The sequence below is a fragment of the Pollicipes pollicipes genome, unplaced genomic scaffold (assembly GCF_011947565.3).
Source record: "Pollicipes pollicipes isolate AB1234 unplaced genomic scaffold, Ppol_2.1 Scaffold_5724;HRSCAF=6776_pilon_pilon_pilon, whole genome shotgun sequence".
Taxonomy (NCBI): Eukaryota; Metazoa; Arthropoda; class Thecostraca; order Pollicipedomorpha; family Pollicipedidae; genus Pollicipes; species Pollicipes pollicipes.
Window position 1 is genome coordinate 15575242 of NW_023596746.1, and position 13536 is coordinate 15588777.

The 13536-nt window shown below is 48.9% G+C and overlaps 1 protein-coding gene across 1 annotated transcript; it reads left to right on the forward strand.

Moving 5' to 3' along the window:
• Positions 1 to 1686, forward strand: LOC119103913 (larval cuticle protein 1). Its single transcript, XM_037227611.1, has 2 exons — positions 1 to 88; positions 1087 to 1686. The coding sequence occupies exons 1-2, from the start codon at positions 80 to 82 to the stop codon at positions 1483 to 1485; spliced, it is 408 nt and encodes a 135-aa protein (XP_037083506.1). The 5' UTR covers positions 1 to 79; the 3' UTR covers positions 1486 to 1686.
• The last annotated feature ends 11850 nt before the right edge of the window (positions 1687 to 13536 follow it).

Sequence of the window (13536 nt, forward strand, 5' to 3'; positions counted from 1 at the left end):
ACCAGTCCGAGACCGTATAAAAGGAGCACGCCTGCCAACGAGACCGTCAGTGGTCGCTGAAGCAATCCAAGGATCAAACATGAAGCTGGTGAGTACCCCCAGTGTGCGCCAATGAGCTCACTGAAAACGTCATGCGCTCTTCAAGAAAATTGACTTCACAAATTGTATGACAGGTGGCTCATTTAAACTGCCACGGTATCTTATGCGAAGGGCAAGGCAGCGGTCAGTTACATTCGTGCAACGTATGCGTATTGCTCTTAGGAACGCGCAGCATTCAGAGTACATCCCAGATAGTTGTTCCCTCCCGGTTTGTTTGGTAACTTGAGACACTCCTGGACATTTTACATGCCGCGGATGCTGCAGAACAGGCATTTTGTCAAGGATGAAAAGTGCGCCGAGCATAAGTTTTCTAAAATGGGCACGTATTTTTACTTCGAGCACTATGAGGCTGAGCACTTAGCGGATGAACGCGAGCGCTTTTTCTCGATACCGCTGTCAAAAACGTTCTTTTATCGATGCGATTTGTCTGAGCTTTCTCCTTCTGCGGAAAAAACACGTGCCTCAGTAGACTGCGCTATAACCTATGTAATGAAATACGTGGCAGACAAAATATTGTTATCCCTAACTTACCATAAGCATTTTGAGTCGGCCATTAGTATATAAAGGGTTTGGCGAATGCCATAAATTTGATCTTGTCAGCATGGTGAAAGTCTAACCGCACCTGACCGCGACGTTTAGATTATATAACCTTTTAGATTATATAGCGTTTAGATTATATGACGTTTAGATTATATAGCCTTCAACACAACTAATGATGCCACAACCGCCAGCCTTTTCACTTAAGGCCACGGCCAAACAGGATTAGAAGACTTGGATGGAAAACTTGTAAACATTGACACTTCACGGTCTGGAGGTTTTTTCCGTGGGCAGTTGTTTTAATGATCTGTTTATTCCCACATATTTGAACCATGTGCACCTTTCAGTATAATGTGCGGGGATCAAGTTTACCGAGAACTCATTGCAGGCTGTTTGGGATGGCCTCCAAGCTTGTCACTTTTCATTTGACCATGGTAATTGCTGTTCCAGCTGGTTATCGCCGCTCTGCTGGCCGTGGCCGTCGCGAGGCCGCAGGAGGCGGAATATGATCCGACAGCCGAGCTCCGTGAGGCTGGCATCATCCGCATGGAGATGAGCCAGAACGAGGACGGCTCCTTCCAGTACGGCTACGAGACCACCGACCCCGCCTCCCAGGATGTCTCCGGTCAGAACAAGATCATTAATTCGGAGCCTGGCATCGTCATGCAGGGCACGTACTCGTTCGTCGCCAAGGACGAGAACGGCAATGACGTGTCGGTCACGGTCAACTGGACGGCCGACGAGAACGGCTTCCAGGCGCAGGGAGATTCCATCCCAGTGGCCCCCGAGGATCCTAACGCTGCAGCCCAGGCCGCGGCGTACGCTGCCGCCGGCGGGCAGCAAGAGTAAACGGACTTGGATGTTCCACGCTATCCCAGTGATTACTTCAGTGATGACACTTGGGTGACTGACTACGCCAGCCACCACCGGCCTTCGAGATATTCCCCGCCACGTGTTTTAGAGTAGCTCCTCGAGTGCTGCTTAACGGTGCAAGGCGTGGTCGGAAGGATTGGCATCGATGTTCTGTGAATATACGTGCGCTTCATAGGCTTTCAGTATTTGGAACTGTCCGTTCAACGTGCGTGGCTCAATAACTTCAATTACAGGTTAGATTCAACCAGCCAAACAGATGTGAAGTAAGTTAGCTAGATGTGTTGTTACCAGTCTTACGTAGTACAGGTCACTACGCTGACCTCAGCCGCGGTCGACGTCGTGGCAGGCATATCCTCCCTTCGCCGGCCCATAACTCATTGTAGGAGAATTCTGTTCACAAGGTACACTGGGCGTTAACTTCTGGGTTTGCCGTCGACAGTGTCAACAAGCAGGGTTCGTACTTATGATGTCTGTGGGTACATGGCAGCTTCATCCCTTTTGAGACTACTCATTTCGATAGCAGTTGAGTTGGGCGGTTAAAAGCCAGATGCATAACCAACCGATCTCGTCCAGCATGGTGAGTAGCTCATGTGGCACCGCCATGCGGCGTATGCTAGTGTCATGTCGAGGGCGTCGTCCATAGCTAGTATTATGTCCAGGGCGTAAGTTGCGCGCTCGCGGCCATGGGCTGGCATCGTTCTGTCCTTTGCGCTATCGAGGGTACGAAATCAACAGAAATTATCTGCGGCGCGACGAAGGGTTTCCCACCCTGACCAGGCCGTTGATTTAGCTGGACGAATGCGACGCGATGCATCAAACGTCGATAAACATTGCTCAACGTCGACTGCCATTCATGTTGTGCAGTGATGTGATCATTCTAGTGTCAGCCACAGTTGCACGTGATGCTCGAGACGTAACAAAGCTGTGTCAGGTCAGCCCCGTCGTAAATTTTGGTGGCCGCTCCCGTCGAGAGTCTTGACCGCGCTCCGGTCTACGTGCGATATCGGCCTTTAATAGTACTGCAATCTGTGGCAGCCAACGCTCACACCATCTGACCGGTGAGACACGATGTCATGTTGCGTCAGTGACGGGCAGCGCCATCTTTACCGAGCACGACGGCCGGGCCCAAACCACTGCCTCAAGTACCGGCATGAGGACCGACCTTGAGTTCTCCTGTGATTACCAATCATGCCGTGGAATCAGTCATATGTGACCGCCGGAACACCATCTCCGCCAGTTGTGACGACTACAGCGCCACTGCTGCCAACAAGCAGTGAATCAATAGCGAATGTGGTGGAAAATATCGGCATGGATCTTCAATACCCAAATATATGCTGATCGTTTCCCAAATGTCAGAATAATGCCGATTAATATTAAGTCCCCCGCTACAACAAACAGAATAACGATGGTAAAATGTAAAGGCATTTATGGTAATAACAGTTCTAATGTGGTGTCTGGTGGCACTCTACGTCCCTGAGGAAAAGGGAGCAGGCGGCCAGGGCCCTTCAAGCCGGTTAGGTCCAGAAGTGAAGTCCCTACCATGGCTGCTTAACGAAACGAGCCGCCTGAGCCCAGGCTTCTGCGTTTGGCTTGATAATGTTGTTTTGATGATCAGTAATTTGCGACAGCTGTTCCAAACACATATCTGTCCCGCAACTGAAATTGCGTCCAACCGTGACTCAAATTTGCAAGAAATTACTTCACACGATATAACGGGTGATGGCTTGAAATCTGGACACAATTCATTTCAGTTCAGCTTCTTGCAGGAAAAGCAAACGACGAAATAAGAGCACTATCTGAGGCTGAAACAATGCATCGCCTTGCGTTCCCAGTGAACAGCAGACAGCTTACAACGCAGACCAACGTGGCGATCGCGTCGGAGGAGGCGCCGCATCATTTTGCGCTGCTCCTCGGTACCCATAGATTTTATAACTTGGCAAACTAACGTCATATGCGTTTGATCCAATGCTGCCATCTAACCTGTGCTGCATTTTTTATTGGCTTTATATCCCGCTATCACTTATGTCATATCATGATGATTCTTTGAGCACTTGCGGTGCTTGATTCATAATGACACGTCACAAAGGATTGGAACACACGAGCCATGATTTCGGTGTCGGATTAACATAAGATCGTCAGGTCTGCTGCAACTTTAATCGTAACGCTAGCCCGAAGCGAGACAAAGAATTGCTCGCATCGCAAGCCTAAACGCAATGTATCGCTTCGGCCCAGCCTTCAGGTTTGAAGAGCAGTGTTGGCGAAATCCAACCCTTGAAATGACGGGAGGGACTAATTCTATAATTATCTTTATTGGTGTAATTTATTCTTGTGGCACATGCCAACGCATGCGATGATGACATTTAAAAGTGTAACTGGATTCTATCCGAGGCAGCTGCGAGGTGCTTCTACAGGAAACCACCTGTTGCCCATTCGACATTGTGTGTACATATCTAGGTGTATATGCATATATATATACATATATATATATATATATATATATATATATATATATATATATGTATGCATTAGTATACACACACATAGATATATGTATATCTATCTATCCATCTATCTATCTATCTGCATATCAATATATGCACGCGGGTGGGCGTGCGTGCGTGTGTGCGTGGGTGCGTGTGTGTGTGTGTGCGCATGTGTGTGAACACTGTTCGTTCATAATAGCTTCGTTGTTTCTTTATTTTTCGAGACATTAGTCAGTTAGACGGTTTTAAGGACACGTCAACTGCAGTGCTGTCGATCTTATTAAACGTCATAAGACGTATTAGACGTATATTAGACGTATATACGTATTAACGCTTGCTTTGTGGGTTGTGCTTGTTCAGAACGGAAGCAAAACTAGTGCAGGAAGAGTCAAAGCGATCCACACTCCTGTCTCATTTCTTATATTTCGTCGATGTTCGTCAATCCTCCGACAGTCTCAAGCCATGTGACTTAAGATAACATTTATCATACAAAATGCACAGAAATACGGCAGGTAAAACCTACCCAGGCTTGTGACCAGCCCGCGCCCGGCCGGGGCGAAATTGACTCCTCCCCCCCCCCCCCACACTACAGTTTTAGGGGCACAGGTCAAAAATGAACGCTCATTACTTCACAATATTTTCAGTACTGTTCGTCCATCAGTTTGGCATCCTTTGCGGAAATTTGGAGCTCTGATCAACCAAAATCAGTGATCTTGGTCTGGTGAAATATGTCAGCCTCTTAAACAAATTGACCACACAAAACTGTTTGTGAGCCATTTGGCGTTGTCCAAATTTGGTATAACATTAGAAACTGATAGTACCTACGGTTTGTTTATTTCGGATTTTTCAGAAAATGTGAGGCCATTGACATGTAGTCAGGTCATTGGTTTCTATTTTTCCTTAATAATGCAGGTTTGTACGTACTTTTGTGCGGTTTTGGTGTTGGATATGAGGAAAAGAGTATTTATTTACACGCGCAACCATCATGTGAACATGGAGCAGATGACCTTGGTTCAGGTCATGACCTATCTCTATAGGTACCTTATAGAAACACATGCTAGGCTCAAAATAGGTAGTTGTGGGGTGTTTTTGGCCGCAAAATTTGAATATTCCACTGAAAATGTGTCGAGATAAAATTATAATGCATTTTGAAGTCACAACAGGTAATGCAATGTCATATGAGATCATTCAAGGCCAATGGCCTACGTTGCTAGTAGCAGTGAGGCTAGATGAACGAGTCCGGCGCGAGTGATCACCTCCTTATCGTGTTCGTAAAGTTGATGACATCTGTTTCCACGTACCAACGTACCTGTTCTCGGTTTGTTACAAAAACATTGCCAAGCGTCAAAGGGACTGTGTATTACGCAGACAACAGTTATGCGATCTTGAGTACCTGTAGATGTCCAGTACGCTCTTTCTGACCACAAAAAGTATCGTACTGGTGACATAGAGCCGGTTAGCACTGAAAATTTTCCAGCTGGATGGTTTACAAATTTAACCTAAGTTGAGCTTAGATGACCTCTAGGTTACCATGAAATGATACCTTGCGTCTCGTATTTTTTGTCTGTGAAGTTATTCAGAAGCACATTGTGAAGAAAAGTACCGTTCTTGTAGACTACGGGTGGACCAATTTTGACAGGTTGCCTAGCCCGACCTGACCCATCTGAGAGAACAGAAATAGTCGAAATGAACTCTTAACAGTATTTATGCTTATTTCCGTGCTATTAATAGTCGCCTTGACGTGTTGACATAGATTTTAACCGCATCCATTCGACCAAACACTCTTACCTTTCGTGGCCTTTGATTACCTCACGTTTGGCCAAAGGCCAAGAATTCGGGGTATATTCTTCATGATCTGGAGAGACCTTTAAAACGGCTTCTTTGTTCTTGTCACGAGGCATCTGGAAGTTGAAGATACCAGTGGGGGAAAACAACACCCCCCCCCCCCCCGGCCGGGCGCAGTTGTCCCAGATCCTCTGCCGGGCGAGGATTAATTGATGAAATTACAAATAGTCTGCTCTACGCAACACAATTTTGGACAAAATACAACGCCCAAGCGTATCTTTTCATTTGAATGTTTAGGGAAAGTGCGATACGTCCTAGGTATCCCCAGTAAGGTAATGTAAAGCAAAAATAATGAAAACAGCTTGGAATAGCTAAATCGCTTTCCGGTAAAGCCATTGCTTTCTCAGGTACAATATATTGGCGCATTAAGTCTTATCCGTGGGCCCCTTCGCAGAGGGCCAGCGTTCCCTGCGCGCTGACTTGTCTGTTAATATATGGGTCATGTCGCATATGCATACAGTCTCAAGCACATATAGCCGTCTCACATCGTGGCATCTGTCTACGATAGTGGTGTTAATATTTGCTGTCTGGTGAGTTGCTGGTCATGGTAGAATTGCGTAGTGTTTTTAGGTCGCCGTTCTGGACGTGAGCGCCGAGTCGCCGGAAGGACATTTGTAGCTATATGCTACATTTTATTGCTTCAGTAGAGATGTATTACAAGTCAGGTAGTGTTGCATAAGTTGAAAACGTGCCGGGGGGTTTTGATGGAAGATTTTTATTCTTAGTTCATCCCCTGTGACCAGCTGATCCTGTATGCCGGGTGATGTAATAAACGAGATGGAAATGTGGCTCGCTTAGACTCTTTCCGCGATGGGCTTTGCCTCTTGTCTTGATAAGCACAGCCCAGAAAGCAAGCCCTTGATATGTAAAATCGAAAGCACATCTCGGAGGATCACAAACAACGAAGTTGCTGTTATTTCCAATGACCAGTGTTAACTAAACAGTCTGCTTCCGGACTGAACACACACGCACACACACACACACACACACACACACACACACACACACACACACACACACACACACACACACACACACACACACACACACACACACACACACACACACACACACACACACACTCACACACACACACACACACACACACACACACACACACACACACACGTACGCCCGCGTGCACGCGCGCACGCGTGCATACACGTTTGCGCGCATGAACGCACGCATACTTTTTTCACCTAATCATTATATCTATCTCATAAACACGCGTACGTCAGTACACCGGGAGACACTTGGTTGCACAAAGTTTCTGCGGCAATATTTCCAAAATATGATGGTAACTCAACAGTTCCAGATAATACACGTGGTCACCTGTGAATATGTTTACGCAAAACGCGCCACTCAAAAGGCCTGTGAAAGATTGTAACTGTTGCAAATCCGTGCAGATCTTGACAAGAAAAGGTGCTAAAGTAATGAGGCATGCCATATTCCATATCCCAATGTAAGGCACACGACACTATGAGAAGGCCTACATGAGACAGATGGCTAGGCCGGAAGATTTTGATGAACTGTATCAAAGATCAGAAAGCGATTTGTTACAGGGCATAAGTGTTTAAATCAATCAGCAGACAGCTATTTCTGGACGTACCTTACCTGAGCAACAGCGCTCCCAAGCAATACTTCACAATATCGTTTTTTCTTACATACAATTCCTTTACAAAAGGATTACAGGATATATTGTGTACATCCGGTGCGTACAGAGCCATACACCAAATATTGTGTATTCGGCTCTATCTTGTACATTTTACTTTTGGTCCATCGAGGCATATATGACGAGTTTGATAAAGTCTTACAAGGCCTTTTTCTATCGATTTCAGCAAAGAAGCCTGGTATGCGCTAGTTCCCTCGACCAAAACGCGCACGTGTCATCGATGTGTAGGATATGCGGCTCTGGTTTTTTATGACATATAACTGAAGAAAAAGATAAAGCCAGACAGAGCATGGATAATGAAGTCTGAACAGGATGATAATTAATATACTATCACTAAACGGGGCAAAGAATGTAACAACTCTTTGTAGAAATATTCCGTTTACAGAATGATTAGGGTTGGTATAGGGGGCAAAATCGAGGAATAGCACGTCGCTGACTGTTTCCAAGAACCATCTCACGGATTTCACAACAGCCTGGTGCTCTTCGCAAACTCAGTGCATAACTTGAACGAGCGGCTATAGGTAATTGTCGTACACCATCCCCAGCTCTAGTATTTGTTTTCGTTCATCTGTCTTTCGAAATGGGGCTTAAATCAATGTTGTACATCAAATATATCGACGGATTTTTTGACATCGGAACCTAGGAGACCGACTGGTCAGATTTCTTTGCTGGAATCAGAAACGCTCCCCAACATGTCTGTCATACCGGCACAGAGCGTGCAATGAAGTTGATTGCTTCCTCGATACCTTTTTTGTGGTAACGCCAGACGGAACCCAAACCACAGCAATTTGTTTCAAGCCCATTGTGTCCCAATTATGCTGCACTTCGTGTCAACACGCCTCTGAATAAAAACCAAGCAGCTCTGGCATCACAAATGCCAAGAGCGTTGCGCATTTCTTCGAGCCTTCAGCCGTATGAGCATAGCGCACTCGAAATAAAATGAAATGGGAAGTGCTCCCTGCTTTCCATGACAATACATACCCGTAGCAACGAGTGCCGGGTGCCGGGTGCCGCCTGTGTCGCGCGCCCTCGATGCTAGTCCCAGTCAGGTTAAAAAAGAAGCTGTAAAAAGGGCAGCGAACCCATTTTGCATATGTGGAGCACGCCTTTACGAATGACGTACTGTGAGAACAGGGGGATGCCGCGGTACAACTGCACAGCGGAATGATGGCAAACAGGGGCGGATCTAGGATTTCATCACAGGAGAAGCCACATAACATTGTGGGGCCCCCTAGGGTCTGGGTCCCCCTACAAGAATACTGATATTTTTGTCATTAAATTTGGAGATAAAAAGCACACACACACACACACACACACACACACACACACACACACACACACACACACACACACACACACACACACACACACACACACACACACACACACACACACACACACACACACACACACACACACACACACACACACACACACACACACACACACACACACACACACACACACACATATATATATATATATATATATATATATATATATATATATATATATATATATATAGATATATCATAGTAAAGAGGAAAACTCATGCTACTCTGCGCGGCCCTAGAAATCTGGACGTGCTACGTACGCGCATACATGGACCTTATTCATTTGCTCCAGATCATGGCAAATCCTGTCATTTTAGGCAAAGGTTTTCTGAAAAAAGGGCGCAATAAACCTAAGTTGGCTGCATCATACCAGGCTGCTGGTTTACTTACGAATAGCCGACTCATCAATATGATTAGCTGATGGCTAATGACTAATGCAAGAGTTTTCCTTTGTTATATAGGGATACGAAGTAGCCTATCATTTAAAATGTATTAAGAACGTAACGCACAGCGATAATAAGTGTCACCCTTTGAACTGCCCAGAGAAATAACACTGATCATCGGCGGCACGTAAAATTACCTTCGACCATTGTGCGCAAAAATTTATCGGCGCATGTCCGGGAACTGCTCGAAGGCTAAGGCACTAAGGCCAATAGGGACGGAGCCAGAGCGATTGTGGGTGCCGCGGGAGGCCAACAAAGATGCTTCTGTCAACAAGTATAGGGTCCTCAGAGCAAGCAAGATGAACCCAAGACCAACGTGGTGGACCCCTGAAAGATTCGTAGTTCTCCTGCAGGCTAATGTAGGCAAACATTTTCGTATTTTTAAGTCGGAACATTTGACAGGCCTGTTGATGACAAGATACGGTGAAGGCTACACCCCGCAGGTCCAAATGGACTAGCTGCAGGACGAGCGGAAACAGAGGTAATTGGCACAATGGAAGACAGACCAAGTTGTTTCGGAAGAGACGAGAGGATGGACCGATGGAATGAAAGGGATCAAACGCCGAGTAGCAGTGAGAAACGGAAGCACCTCCGGACCAACCAGTGCGCGGGGGGCGAGAGAACTTCGGGACGACGCAGCCGGCCGGGAGCTCCAGCGTCTCAACGCGGCCGTCGTGCTGGACATCATGCAGTGTTCGACGCGGGTGGAGGGCAGCTGAGACCGTCGCCGTCGACTGGCTTGCGCACTTACTAGACGGCAAGCAGTTTCCGGCGCAGCGAGCCAGCAGCCATCGGACCGGCGCTGTCGACTCGCTGGCGCACCTGCTGAACGGCAAGCCGCGTTCGGCGCGGCTGGAAAGCAGCTCAGAGCGTCGTTGCTGTCGCGCTGTAGTCCTGCTGGGCAGCAACCGGTGGCCGGCACAGCTGGCGAGCAACCATCTGACCACGGCGAGCGGCTTCCCAGGCGAGCCGACATCGGACCGCGGCGAGCGGCTTCCCGCGCAGCGACAGGCGAGCCGACATCGGACCTGCGCTTCTGACCTGCATGCGCGCCGGCTGGACAGCGGGCAGCGGCAGACGTAACTGGAGAGCCGACATCGGACCGGCGCTGCCGACTCACTTACCATAATGCTGGGCGGCAGCCAATGTCTGGCGCAGTGGACAAGCAGCCGTCAGACCATCGCGGCTGGCTTAGCTGCACGCCGGTTGGACAGCGAGCAGCGGCCGACGCAGCTGACGAACCGCCATCGCAGCATAGCGGCCGACCCGCTTGGTTGACTGCTGTCGCAGAGCTGCTGGATCGGGAGCGGCGGCAGGTACGACAGCTGGGACCTCAGCGCAGCGGAGCAGCGGCCGGCGCCAGCCGGCTGAGATTAGCGCCCGACTGGTATACATGAGGACGGTCGTGGACGCCCGCGATGCGAGGCGGAGTGTACTGTGCGAGGAGACGGCCCCGCGTGAGCGCCTTGCACCTCCGCCGGCGCAGAGGGTGAGCCGACGCTCTTCCTCACACGCGTGCATTGCGTCAAATGTCCGTCCCGCTGGCTCAGTTGATTAGAACACCTGCATTCCGGCCCATCCACCCATGGCAGGGTGGGTTTGAGTCGTTTTAGAGCTCTCGCTATTTGCCTTTGGCAAGTATGGCCTGCGGCCAGTGGCAGTGGTCGCGCTAAAGGTCAGTTGACGTTACAGGGCAGGACGGACCGTGCCGAGCATTGCGGCACGTTAAGCTTTCGCCACTAAATTCTGCCGTTGCCTGGAAATGCACTATCGAATGGTGGGGATCAGGGCTCACACAAGAAGCACTGCTTAGCGTAAGCGCTGATCCCAGAAATCCATCCATTCAAAAGGTTCGCATCAAATTTATAAAAAACTAAATGTCACCGGTGTACATGCCGTGTATGCATGAGGTGGAGAGCGACTGTGCAAATGAACCACCCCGCGTGAGCGCCCTGCACCTCCGCCGGTGCAGCGTGTGAGCCGACGCTCCATCTCGCGTAAATATGTTATGTCGATTGTCCGCGGCGTGCATGCCGTGCACGTGTGAAGTGAGGTACCATGTGAGTGCCGCGTACGTGTGTATAGGGAGGGTTTATGATTGTCAGCGGTGTGTATGGGGAAAGTTTGCGATCGTCCGGAGTGTGCATAGAGGGTTTAGTGCGTGTGGGAGGATCAGGACAATGACCCAGATTAAGGAGGGTTCACCAACTTTTTACAGGGACGTGAAATTGAAGAAGGCTTGTTAATGATGGCACACATTTTCATACTTTTTCCACTTCGCGCCACCCGCCCGGGACCGATGGGGCTTCCTGCGTGGAGCCAGTCGTAGTTTGGAGCTGGTCTGGGCCCCCACGCCGCACCAAACACGACCATTAGGCCGAGAGAAGAATGTGGAGCAGCCGGCGGCGTACAAACATCCAGCGGCGACCCGGCAGCAACGCAGCGCACGCACCACTCCACCACAGAATCCCTTACACAAACATACAGGGCCCCGGCCAGAGCAGGGCGCTCTCTGAGCAAAGGGAAATTACCAAAGACCTATTCAAATGGCCCTCAAGAGATCGAGTGTACAGGCCAACAGATGGCCACCGACAGGAGCGATGGGCTCTACATTCAAATACCTAATGTGCAGGGCCCCCAAACATTCCAGTGTGCCCGAGTAGATTAACAGGTGGCCCCCGACAAGAGCGTAGGGCCATAGTGACATAGATTAGGACCAAGCAACATAGATTTGGAAGCGCCCTAGACCAATGTAGAGGACCCATGAACATATGGAGAGTGTGTCGGCAGGTTAACCGAGACCAACGTGAAGTGCCCCTGAGCACCCGAGAATATCCCGACAGGTTTATGGGCCCCGGCTATAGAGTACAGAGCCTTGCGGGGCGAAAAGCAAAATTCCGTGAAATGCCCCTGGTTGGCAAGAGCACTCCGGCACGGTAGCTAGAGAGGGCCCCAACAGCAGCCCAGGGCCTTCCGCGCAAGTGCAAAGAAAGCAAGTGCAGCGTGGAAAGCTGCTTAGGGATCGGGCTGCCCTTGCAAGCGGGCATATAGCTCTCCTGGAAACAGCACAGGGCCTCTGGACAGCGTAATGGGCCTTGTAGTACACCAGTCACGCTCCATGTCATATGTCCACCGTATAACGACGTTTTATTTAGCTGCCATAATCTCATTTTACTTTTCATTTGCCACCTGATCCCCCTGCAACCCAGCGATGTATTGGTGTCCAAGATCATATTCCACGCCATATTCCTGCCACATAAAGATGTCATATTTGCCCACCACATCGACCAATATACAAACAGAACGAAAACAAATCCGACCCGAAAAAAGAAACGCCGACGTCCATCAACCTAGCAGGAGACTGATAGCCAACTGCCAGTTGGATATGCCGGGGTGTCACGATCGCCTCAAAACTTGGTATGCATGACCCTGTCGACACGCTAATTCCAAAAACCACTGTCTTTGGGGTGGGATAGGGCGCGAAACATCACCAGATCGACGTTGCAGGGCGTTTCGATTGCCTTCAAATTTGGTGTACAGGGCCTTCTCAACACGCTGATTCCAAAAATCCCTGTCTGGGGTGGGATTTGGGGGTAACTTCCGAGTAACGAGGCGCGTAGCATCACCAGATCGACGTTGCAGGGCGTTTGGATTGCCTTCAAATTTGGTGTACAGGGCCTTCTTAACACGCTAATTCCGAAAATTCCTGTCTTTGGGGGTGGGATTTGGGATTGGGGGTGGGATTTTGCGTAACTTCCGAGTTATACGACGCGTAACACACCAGTTGAATATTGCGGGGCGCCTCGATTGCCTCCAAATTTTGTGTGCAGGGCCTTCTCAACACGCTGATTCTGAAAATAAGTGTCTTTGGCGTGAGATTTTGTGAAACTTCCGAGTTATACGACGCGTAACACCCCAATGTAATATTGCGGTGGTCTCGATTGCCTTCAAATTTGGTGTGCAGGGCCTTCTCAACATGCTGATTCCGAGAATCCCTGTCTTTGGCGTGGGATTTTGCGTAACTTCCGAGTTGTACGATGCGTAACACCCCAGTTGAATCTGCAGGGCGTCTCGATTTGCTCAAAATTTGGTGTGCAGGGCCTTCTCAACACGCTAATTCCGAAAATTAGCGTATATGAGGTGGGATTTTGCGTAACTTCCGAGTTATACGACGCGATACTGGAGTGTTACGCGCCGTTTAACTCGGAAGCTACGCAACATCTCACCTCAAAGACCTCGGAATCAGCGTG